This window comes from Hippocampus guttulatus, chromosome 4 (genome assembly GCF_054856545.1).
Source record: "Hippocampus guttulatus isolate MCC_2025c chromosome 4, RoL_Hgut_1.0, whole genome shotgun sequence".
Classification (NCBI taxonomy): domain Eukaryota; kingdom Metazoa; phylum Chordata; class Actinopteri; order Syngnathiformes; family Syngnathidae; genus Hippocampus; species Hippocampus guttulatus.
This window is the reverse complement of record NC_141264.1, coordinates 17,361,620-17,382,891: the sequence shown is the minus strand read 5'-3', so window position 1 is coordinate 17,382,891 and position 21,272 is coordinate 17,361,620. Positions and strand designations below refer to the sequence as shown.

Genomic DNA, 21,272 nt, shown 5'->3' with positions numbered 1-21,272 from the left:
TAACTTTCTCAAGAAGAAAATATTTTTTAACTCGATACAAGTCAACATGATTTTTTAGAAGACTTAAAAAAAACAAGCATGTTAGTATTGTACAGTATGTATTTTGAGGAGTGTCATAATTTGATAAGAAATTTTGATTTTAAAAAATACAGTCACAATAATCCGAGGAGAGTCATAGTTTCATTTGACAGATTGCCAACAATGCAAAGAGAATGTTACAAGATATACATTGTAATTGTGTGAGGAAAAAAAAATATTTCTAATTTTATGTGGAAAGAATTGTGTATTTCCAAGAATTTGCTGTAGTGCAAGTAGCACAGGGATACCACAAGTAAATTACGAGACTGAAGATGTAAAAAAAAAAGTTGGAAATGTGTAAATATGGGAAAAAAATCACATTTTCAAGAATAAAATAAAAATACAATTTCACACTTTTAATATCACAAGATAACAGTTATCAAATGTCTTCTAATACTGGTTATTTAAAATGTATTCATTTTTATTTATGACTGATTTTTGTTCTCACTCAACTTATTTGTTGTATGAATTGATTGTACATGACCTGGAGTGCCCTGAAAACCGCCATTTAATAAAATGAACTCTTATTAAGTAATTGTACATATGCATTTATTTTAGTTAACTCATTACAAACTAAATTACAAATAATTCCATTTCAAAATTACCATGAATGTATTCAGAAAATATTTTCCCGACATATTTTTTTTCCCCTCACCTACGAATGAATGCGCGCCTGTTTTCCTCCCCCCGCCAAACTTAACAGTACTTTCCTTCACGCTTTTTCCTGACCGGTGACATCATCAAACATAACCTTTAAACGTGATCATAACATCAGTTCAAAGGCGATTTGATGATAACTCCCACCGGATTGGAGAAACATTAAACATTGCTACAAAGTTCAACATCCAAAGGTTAAGCACGTTAATCAACACACGCACACAAAGGCATCATTCTCATACAATATTTCATGTTTTGAAATGCTACAGTTGATTTCATCCATCTAAGTGGCAGCGCACTGGAGTGTACTGTGCTTTCTGTGCTTGTTCGGGGTTGGAAATAAAATACAATAGTCTTGTGTGGGAATGTTAGTGCATCCCTGAGATGAGTTGTTGGAAGCAGCGGACTTGCCTTGTAAACAAAATGCCTTTGCACTATTGAAGAGTTCAACACTCTCGTGTTAGAGTTTAATCATGCCGCTGCTAATGGCGCTGTACACCTCCGTGGTCATGGGAGCGAACGTCCGTTTGGCTGCGTTGAGGTAGTATAACGGATCACTGATGAGGGCTGGGTTGAAGCCTTCTTCCACCAACCTGGTTTTCTTCAGCTTAAATGTGCCCGTCTTCTCCAAGGAAGGCTGAAAGACACGTAATATATATATAAATACAATGGTACCTCTACTTTCGAACGTCGCTTCGTACGAAATTTTCAAGTTACAAAACGTTTCAACAGGAAAATATTGCTTCTTGTTACGAAAGAAATTTCAAGATACGAAAGGTAAAAATGCAGTATGGCTTGCGACCGAAAGGTAAAAATGCAGTATGGTTTCGAGTTTCCTGAACACAACACAGATGCGATTGGCAGCCAATCGCAGGGCACACAGAGACGAACAACCATCCGCGCTCACACTCACACCTAGGGACAATTTTGAGTGTTCAATCAGCCTGCCATGCATGTTTTTGGAATGTGGGAGGAAACCAGAGTACCCGTAGAAAAACCGCGCAACTGTGAGGTTGACGCGCCACTTGACCTAAAAAAAACGCTTAATGGTTTTTTTTTCTTCAGTTTTTAGACATGAAGCATTCTTGTCTAAAAACTGGAGAAAAAAAAAACGGTCATCTCTCTTATCTCAACTTTTGCCCACTTCAACCTCTGAAAAATTTCGAACAATCACCACAATATTTGGGTTTTTATGGATGCCAAGCGAAAACACACCAAAATAATGATAGATATTTATTCATGATATATTTTTTAATTATTTGGTGGATTAATCGCTAATCGCCATTTTAATCTGCCAAACATCGGAATCGACCTAAAAAAATAAATCCATATCCCTCGTGTCCTGACGTTTATGCTATGTAAACGATGCTTCCAAGCAACTTGACGCCTTACCTGGATCCTGATGAATCGCGGGCGCGCGTATGCCGGCAGGTAGTTGACGGTCTGATTGTAGGCGCCGGCGCTGTCGAAGTCTTCTCCTTCTTTCAAAGTGATCGCCGCCATGCCCACACGCCCCTCATTCCCTATCACGGCAAAAACAGATTACAATCCATGCTATGTTTCCGTCTATTCTTACATACGAGTCGTTGATGCCTTACCTTCGACCTTAACACCGTAAACATTGGCCTCTAAAATGCAAGGCGCCATGGTGAGAACGTCAGCGACTTCTGACGTGGCCACGTTCTCGCCCTTCCATCTGTTCGGAAAAAAATCATTTTCACTGGGCAAGAGGAAAATTATGAATGAGCCTTCTGCCTAGCAACAGTACCAATGTGACCAACAATCAAAATCCGTATAGCTAGAATTTTTGGACATTTTATCATGAATTTTTTAAAAAACTGTGTTGTGTGATTTAGATGCAGCAGAGAAACTTGACCCTTTATCGGGCTTCGAGGCTCCACACAGTTTACTGTATTTTTTTAATGAACCACAAAAACATGGCATGATTATCAAGGAAGAAGCAGACGAAAATGGGCGAGAACAATGCGATTTTGTGGATATGTGAGAGGCCGTTGGCGATGATTGATCACCCTATTCACTGAATGTACCCATGCATTTCCGTGACACAGACTCTCCTTGCTTTGCTTTTGAGCCGAAGGTACATATATTATAACTAATAAACTCTGACCCCACTTTAAAACCCTACTTTGAAACCCAAATCCCATCTTGAAACCTTACTTTGGAACCTTAAACCACCTTTTAATCCCTTCTTTGAAACTGTAACCCTGTATTGAAACCCTAATTTGAAACTCTAAATCCTACATTGAAACTTTACCAAACCTATTTTGAAACCGTAACAGGATTTTGAAAACCTAACCCGAATTGGAAACAAACATTTGGAATCCTACTTTGATAACCTCCTTTGAAACCCAAACCCGATCTCAAAGCCCTATCTCTATATTTTAACCCTACTTTGAAACCCTAATAGAACGTTGAAACCCAAATATGTTGAAACCCTTCTTTGAAATGAACTGTACTTTGAAACCCTAATGTGAAACTCTAAACCTACTTTGAAACCCTAACCCTATTTTAATTCTATTTGAAACCCTACTTTGAAACCCTTACTAGAGTTTGAAATTCTAATTCCAAACCATATTAAGAAATCCTGACCCTATTTTTAAATACTCCATAAAACCCTGGTACTGTCGTTCAGTATGTAATTAGAAATACTGTATACTGTCTTCCCAAGCACAATCAATGAAAATGACATGATGGAAAAGTAAAGCGTGAGGACTTGCCTAAAAGTGTCACCCACTCGATCCTGAAAGTAGACAAAGTTGTCCTCGTCAAAGCGCAGCAAATCTCCCGTGTTGAAGTACAAGTCGCCTTTTTTCAACACGTTGCGTAGCCTCTTCTGCTCCGTCTGCTGGTCGTTGCCCGCGTAGCCCACGAAGGGCGACCGCCGAGTCACCTTCCCCACCAGGAGGCCCGTCTCACCTGGCAGACGGTCACGCAACATGTAGCGAGCGCCGACATAAAAGGTCTACGCGGCCTTTTGAAATGTTCAAGAACCAAACATTCAAGATGACTGGTGGACATGACATGTTTTAAAAGTGTGTGCGCTTCCCACCTGTGGCTGCCTCGACGCAAAGACCCTGTGAGTTTCGGACAGGCTCCTCCTTCTCAATGTCAAACTTGATCAACATGTATGGGAAGATTAACTGGAGAGAGAAATTGACATTTGAGGATGTTTCTTGGACAAAGCTCGAGGACAACGATGGTCTTGTGTTGATGATAATATTGTTCAACAAAATAAAGGAGAGGGGCCGGCAGAGTGATATGAGAGCGCTAGAAAAAAAAATAGATCAACCAACAGGAAATTTTAATTGGAAAAATAACAATGTTTTTCCTACCCTGTGTAAAAAATTGATTCGTCCCACAGCGCCGACCTTGGAAGTGTAGTTAATAAATCCGATGTTTCCCTCCGTAGCTGCGTACAGCTCCTTTACTTTAATGTCACCGAAGCGTCTCAGAAACTCAGACCAGATGTCAGCGCGGACGCCGTTGCCTATTGCGATCCGTACTTTGTGCTCCTTCTCATTGTCCCTCTGCAAGACGGAACAACGTCCACACTCAGTCAGACCTTCAGAGATTGAGATCATCTCGGGAGACGAGAAGGACTTGTGGAATGGATCTGACCTTGAGCGTGTTGCAGAGGTAACGCATGGTCTCGCCGATATACTGAATCACGGTCACGTTGTGCTCCCTGCAGTCATCCCAGAACTGAGAAGCGGAGAACTTCCTCTTCAGCACGACTGTTATACCTGCCGCCCACATCAACACTCACTTCAATACAAAAAAATCCAAACTTAGAGGTGGTGTGCACACTGGGATTCACAATAAAGTGGTAGCTCTACTTACAAAATTAATTGGTTCTGGAAGAAATTCCATAACAAGAAAATTTCGTAAGTGGAGACGCATTTTATATATAAAAGCCCTAATCCGTTCTAAGCCCCCTCCAAAATTCAGACATAAATGTTTTCGAATGCATAAAAATGCATCAAAATATGCAACAAATACATCTTACAATTAGATTATTGCACAATAATGAGTTTTGCATCATGTAAAAAACAAAGGATAAAGAATAAAAATGATGGTCATTTTATTTTTAACTGTGTCCTCGTCGTTTTTTGCCCTCTTTAGTTCATGTTCTCTCTCAGAAGTCGTTTTTGTCTGATCCAAGGACGTTTGCTTTTGTCGGGCTTTTAACAATCCTTTGAAAATGTACAAGGTAAACATCAGCATAGCGAGCGATCGCCCGACTGGTGATTCACATTTACGTAAAACTGTCGGAATGGCGAATGACGAGGACGCTGCATAAACACATACCGATCTATCTACACACATAGACACATATGGTAGCGGTCTCTCTTAGCCAATGGGATGCCAGGAAGATGCTAGGTCATAGCCAATGGCAGAGCAGCTATAATTATGTTGCGTTCAGGAAACTCGGAGCCGCGAGTAGCAGCCCATACTGTATTTTTACCTTTCGTATCGTGAAATTTCTTTCATAACAAGAGGCAACATTTTCCTGTTGAGGCGTTTCGTAACTTGAAAATTTCGTATAAAGAGGCGTTCGTAAGTAGAGGTGTGTATATATATGTATGTGTGTGTGTGTGTGTCAACTAGAAAAGGTCATTACCTCTCTCGATGCAGCCCGCTAACCCGATGAGGAAGCCTGAGCTGTGGTAGAGCGGCAGGTTGATGTAGAAGACGTCGTCTCTTGTGACGCCGCACAGTGACTGAAGGAAGGATGCGGCCCACATCCTCTCGTGCGTGATTATCGCCGCTTTGGGCAAACCTATTGCGGACAGGAGAAATATCAATAACAGTGTCAGAACCTTGCTGGAGGGTGGAAGGTGGACTTAAAGGAGCAGAACACAGAGCTAACACTACTTTTAGATGCGTAACAGGGGCTTCACGCTAGCATGACTGTTTTAGAGCGCCTCATTGTCACACTGTGTAAAAATGCCTCCACAACCGGGTGGAATATATTCGAGCGACCGGAGACTTTAATTGTATATATTTTCATGGCTCAAACATGTGTCGACCTAAGAAGGAAGACTTTAATCAAAGTATTTTTGTTCTTTTTTTTTCCTGTAAAACTCTGAAACACACTCAAAAATGCATCATGAGTCACATCACCACCAAGGGTCAAGGATTTGAACAGAACAGGATTTTGTGGACGTTGTCCGGTTTATACCAGTGGTTCCTGACGTGTAGATGTACAAAGCAGTGCTCCTGTAGGTAACATTGGCTCTGAGGTCTCTGGACAGAGGTTGGTCCGAGGCCTTGGAGATCTTGTCGGCCAAGAAATCGACACCCTGAACATTACGCGTCTCTGATAGGAAGTACACGCTGACCCCCTGCTCTCTCAGGGCAGGTAAGACTTCCTCCACGGCATCCTGTAGCTCTGTCAACACACACACACACACACACACACACACACACACACACACACACACACACACACACACACACACACATTTTTATGTCACTGAATGATCAGAATACCCATTCCAAGCTTTCCAAGAAGGAAACATTTCTTCCTGAAAAACAACAGACAAGAAATAAACAAACGGCAAACATAGCATGCCAGCAGTCTATTTTCAAATTATTCCTGAAAAACAAGTATGAGCGAGTTCCCATGCCAGGTATCCGTATCCGTTATTGTTTTAAGGTATCTGGGTCTTCATGGAAGCTACTGGTCACAGCCACTGATACTGAAGGCAAAAAAACTAAGATCTGACGAGTAAGTCCTGCTTGGCAGCAGTTAGCACTGTAGCGTGCTAGTTTTCCACATGGCCATGAATTATCATCTGCATCAATTGTCATAGTGTTAAACAAAATGTTATATATCAAAAGTCAACTTGTTAGTATCTTAAAGGGAGAAGTACTGCCGCTCGTTCCTGCCGACTGCTGTCAGGCTGCTGAAAACCTGGACTCACCACCCAGTCGGCAAAGGCATCTGGCCCGGATTCGGCATGAAGCGGGCACAGCTGGCCTTGAGTCGGCACTGGCATAATGCATGTGGGCCGAACACGGCCCAGGAGTGGCAAAGGAGGCACTGGCTTGACTCTGGCAAACCAGATGAGGGCCAGTTGTGGAGTGAAGTATTTGGGCCAGAAATCAATTTACAACTCCGGCCCTTATATGGCCAGCCAGTATTGAGCCATTAAATTTCAACATTTTCCAAATGTTCTTGTGCTTCTTTAAACCAAAACAAAGGAAAGACATTGTTTTGGTTGTTTATAGCAAAGTATGGTATCATTTTAATGGTCCGGCCCACTTGACATCTACCGAGGCCGTATGTGGCCCACCATGTGAAATGAGTTTGACACCAGTGATGTATAGTAAGGCGTTTTTAGACGAAAAAAACCACCATGTATAGTGGGGCGTTTTTCGACCAAAAAAAGACCATGTATAATTAAAGGCATTTTTAGCCCAAAAAAACCGACCATGTATAATAAGGCGTTTTTAGACGAAAAACACGACCATGTATAGTAGGGCGTTTTTTGACCAAAAAAAGACCATGTATAAGTAAGGCGTTTTTAGCCCAAGAAAAAGACCATGTATAGGAAGGCGTTTTTCGACGAAAAAAATGACCATGTATAGTAAGGCGTTTTTCGACGAAAAAAATGACCATGTATAGTAAGGTGTTTTGAGCCGAAAAAAACCCCGACCATGTATATATAGTAAGGCGTTTTTAGACGAAAAAAACGACCACGTATAGTAAGGTGTTTTAGCCGAAAAAAACGACCACGTATAGAAAGGCGTTTTTAGCCGAAAAAAACGACCATGTATCTAGTAAGGCGTTTTTCGCCGAATTTTTAGACAAAGGGGTTTTTAGGCGTTTTAACTAAAAAAAAAAACCCACCATGTATAGGAAGGTGTTTTTAGCCGAAAAAACTACCATGTATAGTCAGGCATTTTAACCCGAAAAAAACGACCATGTATAGGAGGGCATTTTAAGCCGGAAAAAAACGAACATATATAGGAAGCCGTTTTTAGCCGAAAAAAAAACGACCATGAATAGTAAGGCGTTTTGACTAAAAAAAAAAAAAAACGACCATGTATAGAAAGGTGTTTTTAGCCAAAAAAACAACCATGTATACTAAGGCGTTTTTAGCCGAAAAAAAAAGACCATGTATAGTAAAGCGTTTTTAGCCGAAAAAAACGACCACGTATAGTAAGGTGTTTTTAGCCGAAAAAAACGACCATGTATAGTTAGGTGTTTTAACCCAAAAAAACGACCATGTATAGTAAGGCGTTTTTCGACGAAAATAACAACTATGTATAATAAGGCGTTTTTAGCCCAAAAAAAAAAACAACCTTGTGCAGTAAGGCGTATTTAGCTGAAAAAAAACGACCATGTATAACAAGGCGTTTTTAGCCGAAAAAAACGACCATGTATAGTAAGGCGTTTTTAGCCGAAAAAAACGACCATGTATAGTTAGGTGTTTTAACCCAAAAAAACGACCATGTATAGTAAGGCGTTTTTCGATGAAAATAACGACTATGTATAATAAGGCGTTTTTAGCCCAAAAAAAACAACCGTGTGCAGTAAGGCGTATTTAGCTGAAAAAAAACGACCATGTATAGCAAGGCGTTTGAATGCCTTACTATTCATGGTCATTTTTTTTTTCGTCCAAAAACGAAAAAACGCCTGACATGGTTGTTTTTTTTCGGCTAAAAACACCTTACTACACACGGTTGGGGTTTTTTCGGCTAAAAACGCCTTTTTGTACATGGTCGTTTTTTTTCAGCTAAAAACGCCTTACTATTATACATGGTCGTTTTTTTTTCAGCTAAAAATACCTTACTATACATGGTCATTTTTGTTTTTGTTAAAACGCCTTACTGTTCATGGTTGTTTTTTTCGGCTCAAAACACCTTACTATACGTGGTCGTTTTTTTCGGCTAAAAACACCTTCCTATACATGGTCGTTTTTTTCGGCTAAAAACACCTTACTATACATGGTTGTTTTTTTTCGCAAAAAACGCCTTACTCTACATGGCCGGGGGGTTTTTTGGGCTAAAAACGCCTTACTATATATATATGGTCGTTTTTTTCGTCGAAAATCGCCTGACTATACATGGTTGTTTTTTTTCTGATAAAAACGCTTTACTACATGGTTTTTACTACGCTTTTTACTACGCTTTTTTACATGGTCGTTTTTTTCGGGCTAAAACACCGAACTACACATGGGCGTTTTTTCGGCTAAAAACGCACCCTTTAAGAATGTTGAAAAGGTAATACTTTTACCGTTCGATAGCTCAGCTGGTAGAGCGGAGGACTGTAGTGGCGCATACAGACATTTTGAGTTCGCTGGTTCAAATCTGGCTTGAAGGACTGACGACATAGAGAGGAAGGTCTCATTCTTGCGATTATGCACTCCCTTTATAAAGCCTTTAAGCACTTCTAAAATTTGAAACTTGTACCCTTTGATAGCTCAGCTGGTAGAGCGGAGGACTGTAGTGGCGCACATAGACATCCTTAGGTCGCTGGTTCAAATCCAGCTCGAAGGGTTGATGACACAGAGGTGAAAAATGCCTTAATATACGTGGTCGTTTTTTTCGTCAAAAATCGCCTTATTATACATGGTCGTTTTTTTCGGCTCAAAACGCCTTACTATACATGGTCGTTTTTTTCGTCGAAAACCCCCTTACTATACATGGTCAGTTTTTTCGGCTAAAAACGCCTTAAGATACATGGTCGTTTTTTTCGTCGAAAATCGCCTTCCTATACATGGTCGTTTTTTTTCGGCTCAAAACGCCTTACGATACATGGTCGTTTTTTTCGGCTAAAAACGCCTTACTATAAATGTTTTTTTTTTCAGCTAAAAATGCCTTACTATACATGGTCGTTGTTTTTCTCAAAAAACGCCTTACTATACGTGGTCGTTTTTTTCGGGTTAAAACGCCTTACTATACACGGTCTGGGTTTTTTTCGCTAAAAACGCGTTATGATACAGGGTCGTTTTTTTCGTCGAAAATCGCCTTACTATACATGGTTGTTTTTTTTCAGCTAAAAACGCCTTACTATATATGGTCGTTTTTTTCGCAAAAAACGCCTTACTATACATGGCCGGTTTTTTTTGGGCTCAAAACGCCTTCCTGTACATGGTCACTTTTTTCGGCTAAAAACGCGTTACGATACATGGTCGTTTTTTTCGGCTCAAAACGCTTTACTATACATGGTCCTTTTTTTCGTCTAAAAACGCCTTACTATACATGGTTGTTTTTTTTCAGCTAAAAACGCCTTACTATCCATGGTCGTTTTTTTTCGTTGAAAATCCCCTTACTATACATGGTCACTTTTTTCGGCTAAAAACGCCTTAAGATACATGGTCGTTTTTTTCGTCGAAAATCGCCTTCCTATACATGGTCGTTTTTTTCAGCTAAAAACGTCTTACTATACATGGTCGTTTTTTTCGGCTAAAAACGCCTTACTATACATGGTCGTTTTTTTTTTCAGCTAAAAACGACTTACTATACATGGTGGGGGGGTTTTCGGCTCAAAACGCCTCACTATACATGGTCATTTTTTTCGGTTTAAAACGCCTTACTATACATTGTCGGTTTTTTCGGCTAAAAACGCCTTACTATACATGGTCGTTTTTTTCAGCTAAAAACGCCTTACTATACATAGTCGTTTTTTTTTCGGCTCAAAACGCCTTACTATACGTGGTCATTTTTTTCGGGTTAAAACGCCTTCCTATACATGGTCATTTTTTTCGGGTTAAAACGCCTTACTATACATTGTCGTTCTTTTCGGCTAAAAACGCTTTACTATACATGGTCGTTTTTTTCAGCTAAAAACGCCTTACTATAAAAAAAAATTCTCAAAAAATGCCTTACTATACGTGGTCGTTTTTTTCGGGTTAAAACGCCTTACAATACACGGTCGGGGTTTTTTTCGCTAAAAACGCCTTACTATACATGGTCGTTTTTTTCAGCTAAAAACACCTTACTATACATGGTCGTTTTTTTCGCAAAAAACGCCTTACTATACATGGTCGTTTTTTTCGTCTCAAAACGCCTTACTATACATAGTCCTTTTTTTCATCTAAAAATGGCTTACTATACATGGTTGTTTTTTTTACAGCTAAAAACGCCTTACTATATATGGTAGGTTTTTTTCAGCTAAAAACGCCTTATTATACATGGTCTTTTTTTACGTCTAAAAATGCATTACTATACATGGTCGTTTTTTTTCCGGCTAAAAACGCCTGACTATACATGGTCTTTTTTTTCGTCACAAAACGCCTTACTATACATGGTCGTTTTTTTCGGCGAAAAAACGCCTTACTATACATGGTCATTTTTTCGGTTAAAAACGCCTTACTATACATGGTCATTTTTTTCGGCTAAAAGCGCCTTACTATACGTGATCCTTTTTTTTCGGCTCAAAACGCCTTCCTATTCATGGTCGTTTTTTTCGTCGAAAAACGCCTTACTACACATGGTTGTTTTTTTTGGGCTAAAAACGCCTTACTGTACTTGGTCAGTTTTTTTTCAGCTAAAAACGCCTTACTATACATGGTCGTTTTTTTCGGCTAAAAACACCTTACTATACATGGTCTTTTTTTTGTTGTTGTTAAAACGCCTTACTATTCATGGTCGTTTTTTTTCGGCTAAAAACACCTTCCTATTCATGGTCGTTTTTTTCGTTGAAAAACGCCTTACTACACATGGTTGTTTTTTTCGGCTAAAAACGCTATACATGGTCGTTTTTTTTCGGCTAAAAACGGCTCATCGTTCATTTCAAAGAACGGCTCTTTGTACCGGCTCGTTCGCGATCGACACATCACTTGTGAAAATGTAGGTGATTGAACAGTCAAAGGTGCTGCCAAAAATAACTCTTTCTGCACTGAAATACAATGAAATTAATTTTGATTCCGTTTGCTGCAATACAAACCGGATACTTCATACTTGACCATAAAGTTAATTTAAAAATTAGTTTTCAAATTCAGATTGTACAATTCAGATTCAGTTATTCAATATGATTCAGAGTAAAATATACAAATCCATCCATTATCCGAGCTGCTGACCTTCAATTCACGTAATTCAAATTCAGTATAAACTATTTAAAAGTTATTCACGTTTAGTTTTTGGTGGCAAATATTCCGCCCCACAGCGTCACGCAAAAGTTTTGGTTGTAAAGTGTCCTAGAGTGTCTTGAAAGACGCTTATAAATGAAATGTATTATTATTATTATTATTATAAGAAATTTCAGGGGTTATTTTTACTGACCATTCATTGTTCATGACATGTACAAATGTTTGTTTTCCTAAAACACTGTCCATTCTTGTTTTCTTACAGTTCTTACAGCCGCTGTGAGACCTAACAGCCTAACATCTTGGGCCTCAGACCAGGAAATTCATGTCACAATCAAAAGATGGCTTCATCTGGCTCCTGATCGGGGTGGTGACAGGAAGGAGAGCATGAGAAGAAAAGAGGACATGGAGAGCGCAACAATTTGATGGACAGAAAAATACCGTTCAAGAGTAAACTGTATCCCAATTTGGACTTTGTGTTCACTGTTAAATAAAGAAAAGTGCATTTTTACAGTGTATGTGGAGTTATATGTGAGGTTCACAAATTATGACAATAAACATATTTTTATAACAGTCGTTTTTGAGACTTTTTTTTAATGTGGGTCAAATATGGCTCATGAAAGATGTGGCTTAGTTGAGGTTGAATTCTGGCTGATATCAGGAACCTGTTCTGGCCCAGCGTCAGGCCGGAGTAGGGCCAGATATGGTTTTACAATGCGGCTCAGATCTGGGCCGAATGCGGCCCACATCATGGATGCCAGACGTGGGCCACTGCAGGACCGTCATTCATTGAGGTATGTGGGCCGAGTGTACTGCCGTGTCTGCCCCAGAGCTGGGCCAGACCAATTTTGCTGACTGGGCACCCACTCACCCATTGTAAATAACACAGACACTTTGCATATGCAAAGAATACAGATATGCTTTCTCTTCTGCAAAAATTACCGAGTCGCAGTAGTTGAGTGAAGCTCTTCTTAATTTTTATGCATCAGGCACGTGCACAAACATTTTGCATGTCAGGTGCTCAAGCAGTCATTAAAAGGCACCCATCGCCAAAGTTATCCATACTGCTAAGTAGGGTTGTGCATCGAGAATCAAGAATCAAGTGGAACCGGGACTAACATTCTAGTTCTCCAGGAAGTGTTCATTTTTTTAAATGTCAGTGGTTAATTTAATTCCTTCTTCGCCGCATGTAAGTTGCCAAAGGCTGAGATCAAAAGTGAAAAACAGAACTGTCTCCAACTCAGCGCAACACCTGTCATAAAATATCGTGTAAAGGAGGTTGCGATGTTTCATAAACTGCTGAGATAAGATGTACATTTTCCTTGTGTTATATCTTTTTATTTCCAAATAGTTACTGAAAGAGTTTTAATATACAGAGCCTGGTGACACAGCGCTCTGTTTCAGGTTATTATTAATCATCATCGTCATCATCATCATCATAATTCAGCGCTACAGAAGGAGCGTCAGTGAAAAAAAGACTGAAAACCACTGTGCGAAAACAGTGCAAGTGTACCTAATGAAGTGTCCCACGCATGTCACGAAACTCACCTACCGACGTCACAAGCACTTTGGCCCCGCAGCAGGAGAAACAGTGCAGCAGTGACTTAGCTCGGATATTGAAATTAAGCAGGGCAACCGGACAACCCAGTTTGGCGAGTCCCAGCCAGGTCCAGACAAGGTTGGGCTCGTTGCCCAGAAAGAGCGCCACCGTGTCCCCTTCTCGCAGGTGCGCCTCCTGCCTCAGCACCCGGGCCACTCGGTTGCTGCGCCGGTCCACTTCCCCGTAGGAGAAGCGCTCCCCCTCGAAGTGCAGGAAGGTCTTAGCCGGGTGTCTCCGGGCCGCCGCCAGAAAGGCGTCCAAGACGGCGTGGAACGGCTTGCTCCTCTTATACATGATGAGCCTGGCGGCGAGCAGGAGGCTGCGCAGGATGTACACGCAGTCGTCAAGCCAATATGGGAAGCGAGTCCTGAGGATGAGCACCAAGCCGCCCACGACCGTCAGCCAGATGAACATCGCGAATCGGAGGAGCTGCCAAGCAGCGCGCTGACGACTGAGGTACAGTCTTGTATTGTGCGAGTGAGCGTGGAACATCGGTGCCAAAGTTCAGCGTTACACGCCTACTTCCCGCCTATTTTCGAGGTGTCAGATCACTTACCACGCCCACTCGAGAAAATTGCCGCGCGTTTTTCCGCCCTTTCCTTCCTTTTAACAGCCGGCCCGTGGCCAATCCAGCTCAATTTCAGGGGCCCCTAATATTATCACCGAACATGTTGTTGCTGCACCATTTGTTTTCAATATGTCGTCTGAAAGGCTAAGACACCACATCATAGATGCTAATTAGCATTAAGCTAGCTGAATGAAAGGCTAAGCTATGGTGGTTTTTAATTAAATACATCGGATATAATTCTTAGTCTTATATTTAGTTTTACAGTAAAAAAAAATGGGTGTGACAATAACATATTTAAGCTTTCTTTTTGAAGAACTCTTCACTTTTTGCCCCCCTAATTCACTTTTAAATTGAACTTAAACTAATGTTTAAAAAGTCAAGCTAATATAATGATGATCTAACTGAAAAGAAGCACCAAGACGACAGAATGTTTTAAAAAAAAAGGATTTTAATATTGATGGTGTGATGTGGTGAGCAAAACACCACTTCCTCTTCTCATATTCATACACCAATTTGTCAGCAAGGGGTTATTCCAGGTGCCTTTTTGTTGCAAATATTGCACATATCGTCATGTGATAAGAAAAAAAAGGTTTGAAAATATTAATATTGTCGTGGAGCGGGAAGTTGTCATAAATCTGCAGGAGGAAGACAAGGAAGAGTAATGGTAAGTTGAGAAACTGAGCCTTGTTTGTCTGATGATTAATGGAGGGAGGGAGGGCGAGCTCATACGCACAAACACACGAGCTTTAAAATTTGCGCGCAGGCGCACACACACACGCACAGACACGCATGCACAAAAAAGTGTTATATTTTGATTTTGCCTGATAAAACTGCATGGACTATATCCATTGTAAGTGGAACAAATTTCTTCTCCCTATCGTCCAGAAAATAAAGTGGATCTGGTATAGCAGAGGGGTTGAAGCCTTCCTTAACCAGCCCCGCCTTCATAAGCTTGAACGTTCCCGTGACATCCAAGGAGCTCTGCCATGAAAGTGGAATTTAATATTATTTGCAAATACGCCTCATTTGGTAACCAGATGCTTTGAATACCTGAATCCTTATAAAACGTGGCCTGGCATAGGCTGGCAAGAAGCTTTCAAGGTGCTTGAAGATGCCTTCGGAATCAAATGTATGTCCATCTTTTAGAGCTATGGCCGCCATGCCTATTCTGCCCTCGTTGCCTGTGAACCGAAAAAAAATACATGTACAGTTTACTTATTTGCTCAATAAAAGAACCGTTGGCCGTTGTTATATACTGGAAATACTGTATACTGCGTATGCATGCATGAGTACAGGGTCGGAGTGGAACTCATTTTCAGCCCAGATCGCTCGACTTCTACGCTACCAACATACATCTCTTTGCCTCACTCAGAAGGCAATGCTGATGAATGTTAATTACTGTATAAGGTTTTATAATTAAATATTTAAGTAAATATGTGTACTGCCGTTGTCGTTGTCTCAAATTTGTTAAGTATAATCACTGTTTACATATTTTAAACATGCTGCTACCCACATACACTTACACAAAAATTCCTAGGGGGGAGTTCACGGTTTATTTATATATATATATATATATATATATATATATATATATATATATATATATATATATATATATATATACACACACACACACACACACACACACACACACCTGATTTGCACTGTCTTTTTAAGTCATCCACTGCGGTTTGGAAAACATGTTAGTGGCAGGACAGGTTGATCCACGTGAAATTCGTGACTGCTTTTACGAAATGTTGCTTCCTGCTGTGAGTCACAGTGAAGCCGCAGCAACGTGTTCAAAAATACATGATGATGACGAAATGATGAAAAGTAAACATGCAACCTCACAGACAATATCAGGAACATCATTTGGATCATTTGGATCTTCTTCAGCATTCTTATGCATTAAAATGTAGGGTAACGCTCATGTAGTTGGTGTCTGTGCTATGTTGGTGCAGCTTGCTGATTGCAAACTGCACCACGGTCTCTTTTTCACGTTGTGACACGTTCAACCGGCGCATCTCACTTCAAGAAGACGACTCCACACGGGGGCGCAAATTCCCAAGACAAAAATCAAGGATTGATAAATCATGCCTTTAAATAGAAAACTATTTCAAATGAGCATTTTAGGGGGAAGGGAGTGGGGCAGCAATCACGGAAAACTTACAATCAAGTCAACTTAATTAAATTGCTTATTCCTTGGCATTCATTTCCATTTTCGCTATATGTGTCCGAGTACATATTTCATGTTTTCTCAAGGATTGTACAGCATGTGATTGGCGCAACAATTACCTGGCACTTCCACACCGTACACGGTGGCCTCAGTGATGTAGTCCACCTGAGTGATAACATCAGCCACTTCATTGGTGGAAACATTCTCTCCCTTCCACCTGTTGCTCAAAAAAAAAAAATCAGTTTGTGCATACTCAGCTCCAATGAAGGAAGGAGGAAACTCACCTGAAAGTGTCGCCAATGCGGTCATGAAAGTAAACGAAGCCGTCTTTGTCGATGAGCATCAAGTCACCGGTGTCGAAGAAGACATCGCCTTTCTTTAAGACATCGTGCAGCTTCTTTTTTTCGGTCTGCTGCAGGTCTCTTGCATAGCCCAAAAATGGTGCCCTTGCAGATATCTCAGCCACCAAAAGGCCTGGCTCGCCTGGCAAATTGACAGTAAAATAAAAAAAATTGAAAAAAAAGGTACTGGAAAATAATACGGTGCACTAGGGAAGGCCAAGCACCGATACCAGATATCGATATCGGGCCGATACAAGCCTTATTTGAAGGTATCGGGTACTCGTTGAGGCTTCCGATAGCAGCCGTCAATACTCAAGGCAAAATAAAAATAAAAAGCGGACATCAAGTAAGTTGCCGCGATACCGCGGCATTTTGAAGTGTTAGCGAATCATCATCTGGATCAGGAAAAAAAGTCTTTGATTGCCTTTAAAGTAGTTTTAATTAAGTGCTCTCTGGTAATTGCTGTGGGAGTGAGACACCTTTAGGAACCTGGATGCAAAGACCCGTTGAATCCCTCAGAAGTTTTCCCTGTTCCACATCATACTTGATCAGAGCGAAGGGAAAACGCCACTGGAAAAAGACAAAGCTAATGGATTAAGAAGTCGAGCTAAACAAAAAGCACGGAATGAAGTCGAGACTCACTTTATGCAAGAAGTTGTCTCGTCCTACCGCTCCGATCTTTCCAGAGTAATTCATGAAAATGATGTTACCCTCTGTTGCTCCGTAAAGCTCCACGATTTGAACGTTTCCGAAGCGGTTTAAGAAATCTCTCCAAACGTTGGCTCTGATGCCGTTGCCGATTGCGATTCTGACTTTGTGGTTTCGGTCGTTGGGTTTCTATCAGAAAAATAAAGATATTGTTATGACTCCATAGTATGAGTGCCTGCCAAAACTTTTAAGACCCGGTCAAGTTAGTTCATTCTTTCCAAAATATATTCTACATGTTATTAACCCTTTCATGCACCCCATAACCTGATAACATGATAAGCTGTCCACTGTCGTAACCGCTGTCCCTGAAAGGGTGAAAGTTCATTGCTGAAAACATGCAAAGGCTGAGTGTAGCGAATACATTTTTTCCTCCACTAACTCCTAAAACAAAACTCTCTCCTACAAATAAAAAATAAAATAAAAGAAAATAAAAGTGTGGGATGAAGAGGCGGGCTGATGGTCGACTGGTTATTGCAGGGGTGTCAAACTCATTTTTGTCATGGGCCACATTTTAGTTACCGTTTCCCTTGAAGGATCATTATGACTGAAACCATACGAAAAAGTCAATTTATTCAACTATTGTTTAAGCTACTGTCATGAGGGGTTTGGAAACAAGAAAATGCTAACAACATGTCTCTTATTTATTACATATGAGAATTTTAAATGTTGGTAGAGATTTTAGCAAGTACCATGGAAGTTGACATGTTTGATTTGCTTTCACGGACCACATAAAATGATATGGCGGGCCATATCTGGCCCCCGGGCTTTGAGTTTGACACCTGTGGGTTCGTACATCGGCCTCATAGTGCCGAGGTGCAGGGCTTGATTCCGGCTCCGGCCTTCCTGTGTGGAGTTTACATGATCTCCCTGTGCCTGCGTGGGTTTTCTCCGGGTACTCCGGATTCCTCCCACATTTCAAAAATATGCGTGGCAGGTTAATGGAACACTCTAATTTGGCTGTAGGTGTGAGTGTCAGCGCGGATGGTTGTTCGTCTATGTGTGCCCTGCTGGCAAACAGTTCAGCTGGAATAGGTTCCAGTGCGCCTGTGACCCTTGTGAAGATAATCGGATCAGAAAATGGATAGAAGAATGGGTTGAAGAGTAGTGAGCCTACCTTTGGTGTGTTACAGAGAAAACGCATTATTTCACCAATGTACTGTATGGCAGTCACATTGTATTTCCTGCAGTCATCCCAGAACTGCGATGAAGAGAATTTACTCTTCAGGGCAACTGTGATACCTGAGTACATGACACAAAAGAAGACATTTTGTTGAGTACATTAACACCAGTTTTGTCTCACTGCTTAATAGACTTGCATGAAGTCAAGAAACAAATTAATAATATGCACAAGTGAATATTTGTTCTTTTACGAAAACGTTCACAGCTTGGGAACATGTCATACCACATGAAAGTCACACCGTACATTTCGGCCCCATCCACTTCAAAGTTGCACATTGAAAATAAATAATATTCTCTTAGGACTCCTGTTTGAATAAATGGATGGTGCATACCTAAGTCGATGGCTCCTGTCAATCCAGCAAGTCCCGCACTATGATAGAGAGGGAGGCTGACGTACAGCACATCGTCCGATTTCAATCCGCAGGAGCGGAGAACCATAACGAAGCGCCACAGTTTGGTATGAGATATCACAGCTGCCTTCGGGAAACCTGTTCAGTCAAACAAGTTAGAAGAAGTGACTCTTGGAATATCAGCAATCCGATTTGGCTCACCTGTTGTCCCTGATGTATACACGTAGAAGGCAAGACTGTGCATGTTCAAATGCGATCTCAAATCTTGGGCAAGAGGTTCAGAGGACATATTTCGCATCTTGTCAATGAAGCCGTGTATGCCCGAACTTTTTTTTTTGCTCCCCAATGAGAACACAGTCACCTGCCTCTCCAGAAGCTCTGGGAGCACCTCCTCCACCGCCCCCTCCAAGTCTGGAGATATAAAAAAAGCCTTGAGAAAGTAGCCCACTACACATGCATACTGATAACACTGGCAAATGACAAATTTTAATCAGAGATGGCTTATTAATGTGTCACTGACAACTAGAAAAATCTCAGATTTTAAAAAATGGTGTAAAAATTAACCAGTTTAATCGGGCCAAATTTGAGGATTTACTTTCGACTCCTGATCAAGGTTTCATTCCCCGGTTTAGGGCCAGCGGTGAAATAAGTGGAACTCATTTGAAGCATGCAAGGGCAATGACAGTGTCATTTACAAAGTTTCTCATATTTTCATGGGGAATCTCTGGAATGGTTGAGCAACTCAGTGACAAAACACCAAGGAGGCTAAAATTTGCGTGAATCATTGACAATGTCTAATCTACTGTGGGAAATGTTTAATTCAACTAAAATAGTTTTTCAAAGAAATGGGCGTGTGAACATTTATCATTTTCCTTTGAAACTTGAAAAAAGGGGAAATGAAAGAAACGCATTTGTCACAGCTTGTCAAGTATTCCCTTAAATCCGATCTGCCCTATTTCAAATTTTGTCAGTCATTGTCAGATTACATAAAACAGCCTTCACATTTAAAGGTACTCATTGGTGTAAACCTCCTTTCTGGAAAAAAATGCTTTTTTTGGGAGAAAACCCCGCGTACAAACCTGGTTTTGTCTTGTGCAATGTTTTTTTTTTTTTTTTTGTTAGGGACACCCAAAACAAAATCTCTTGATTTTGGTCTGTATGTTCAGAGTACTGAACATGGACAGCCTTACTTGTTCCATATTAATCTGATTATGAAATCAACCAATCAGATTCTAATTCTAAATCCCAATTGGAAGGAAATACTGTATTGCACTACAGTATTTGCTTCATGATGAACTTTTGCTATGTGGCGGAGTACAGTACTCTCACCCCACCGCATAACAGTAAACATTTGTATAACCGCGACTATTTACATAAGTATTAACTTTCAATATGTAAACAGTACCACTTAAACAAGAAAAGGAATCAATATCCAGAATAACAAAGAGCAGGTTGTTTGATTACAAATTAATGTGTATGTAAATTAATTTACGCATATTTGTGCTAAACTGGTTTTCACCATTTCAGCTTTCCTAATATTTTGAGTTTTGTTAGGTCCGATTACGAGTTGCTCCTCCCCAATTCGATAAAAACTTGAACGCCTTCGTTCACATTAGCGATTTTCCGGTGCAAATGCGTAATGTAATTAGCTAACTTTCTCAGCCTACAACCAAGAACGCATCTGCCATCCGCTTAGTCCCACTGGCGTTTGAGCGCCTCGTCGTTGGCGAAGTGCGTTTTATGATTCACTACCCTTGGAGAAGGGCAGCGCATGGACACACATGCACCGATTTGGTTTTGGTTGACATTTCACCTTCAGCCACTAGCAGGACTTGAGCGCCGCTGCATTTGAAGCAGTGCAGGAGAGACTTGGACCTGATGTTAGTGTTGAGTAGAGCCGCCGAACATCCGATCTTGAACACAGCCAACCAGAGCCACACGAACATGGGCTCGTTGGTCACAAAGAAAGTCACCGTGTCGCCTTGCTTCACCAAGCCGTTTTGCAGGAGCGCCCTCGCGGCTTGGTTGCTCAGCCGATCGGCGTCCTGGTACGTGAACGTCTCATCTTTGAAGAGGAGGAACGGCTTGTTCGGCTGCTTTTTTACCCTCTCCAAAAAGCAGTCCACGATGGTGTAATTGTTCTGGATGTAGTGGGAAACTCTCTGTCGTATTCGCAGATTTGTCACGATGTATTTGACATCCTGGTATAAGTAAGGGAAGCGGAAAAAAAGGCAAATTGTAAAGGCTGCGAGGATCACCCACAAAATCATGTTTAAAACGAATCACTGTCCGTCTGAGGAAGAATGTCTGCATTAACCTCAGGAGCACAATTTATCCAAAATTTATCGTCATCATATACATCGTCGTTGGGCTGGTTGGATCCGTTTGCAGCTGTGGGTGGAGCAAAGTGAGGCCCATGCAGCAGTCACAACAGAACTTCGGATTTCATAAGCGTCCACTGAGTCAATGATTACCGAAAAAACCCATAAGAGTAAACGAGTCCGTCATGTAATATTTTACACAAAGTAAAGCTTGCTAGTTAGAGTCACAGCAAT

General features: G+C 40.9%; 2 protein-coding genes, 1 long non-coding RNA gene and 1 other non-coding gene across 5 annotated transcripts; 2 read left to right on the top strand and 2 right to left on the bottom strand.

Moving 5' to 3' along the window:
• Window positions 1-81: 81 nt before the first annotated feature.
• Window positions 82-13,872, bottom strand: LOC147206274 (long-chain fatty acid transport protein 2-like). 2 transcript variants are annotated; one of them, XM_086108756.1, is made up of 11 exons: window positions 13,344-13,872; window positions 9,002-9,088; window positions 5,939-6,148; window positions 5,378-5,536; window positions 4,375-4,499; window positions 4,089-4,283; window positions 3,806-3,896; window positions 3,474-3,672; window positions 2,334-2,431; window positions 2,128-2,258; window positions 82-1,372 (listed from the first exon to the last, which is right to left on the bottom strand). In XM_086108756.1, the coding sequence occupies exons 1-11, from the start codon at window positions 13,807-13,809 to the stop codon at window positions 1,196-1,198; spliced, it is 1,938 nt and encodes a 645-aa protein (XP_085964882.1). In that variant the 5' UTR covers window positions 13,810-13,872; the 3' UTR covers window positions 82-1,195. The 2 variants fall into 2 exon arrangements, with proteins under 2 accessions (XP_085964882.1, XP_085964884.1); XM_086108758.1 differs by lacking the exon at window positions 9,002-9,088.
• trnay-gua (transfer RNA tyrosine (anticodon GUA)) lies at window positions 9,178-9,264 on the top strand. Its single transcript is given in 2 exon segments — window positions 9,178-9,214; window positions 9,229-9,264. It is a non-coding gene; the product is annotated as a tRNA-Tyr (tRNA).
• LOC147206273 (uncharacterized) lies at window positions 13,750-15,225 on the top strand. The gene is made up of 2 exons (XR_015100662.1): window positions 13,750-13,851; window positions 14,849-15,225. It is a non-coding gene; the product is annotated as an uncharacterized LOC147206273 (long non-coding RNA).
• LOC147206272 (long-chain fatty acid transport protein 2-like) lies at window positions 14,392-21,230 on the bottom strand. The gene is made up of 10 exons (XM_086108759.1): window positions 20,531-21,230; window positions 18,919-19,128; window positions 18,700-18,855; window positions 18,303-18,427; window positions 17,123-17,317; window positions 16,960-17,050; window positions 16,424-16,622; window positions 16,259-16,356; window positions 15,014-15,144; window positions 14,392-14,944 (listed from the first exon to the last, which is right to left on the bottom strand). The coding sequence occupies exons 1-10, from the start codon at window positions 20,985-20,987 to the stop codon at window positions 14,768-14,770; spliced, it is 1,839 nt and encodes a 612-aa protein (XP_085964885.1). The 5' UTR covers window positions 20,988-21,230; the 3' UTR covers window positions 14,392-14,767.
• Between the last annotated feature and the right edge of the window lie 42 nt (window positions 21,231-21,272).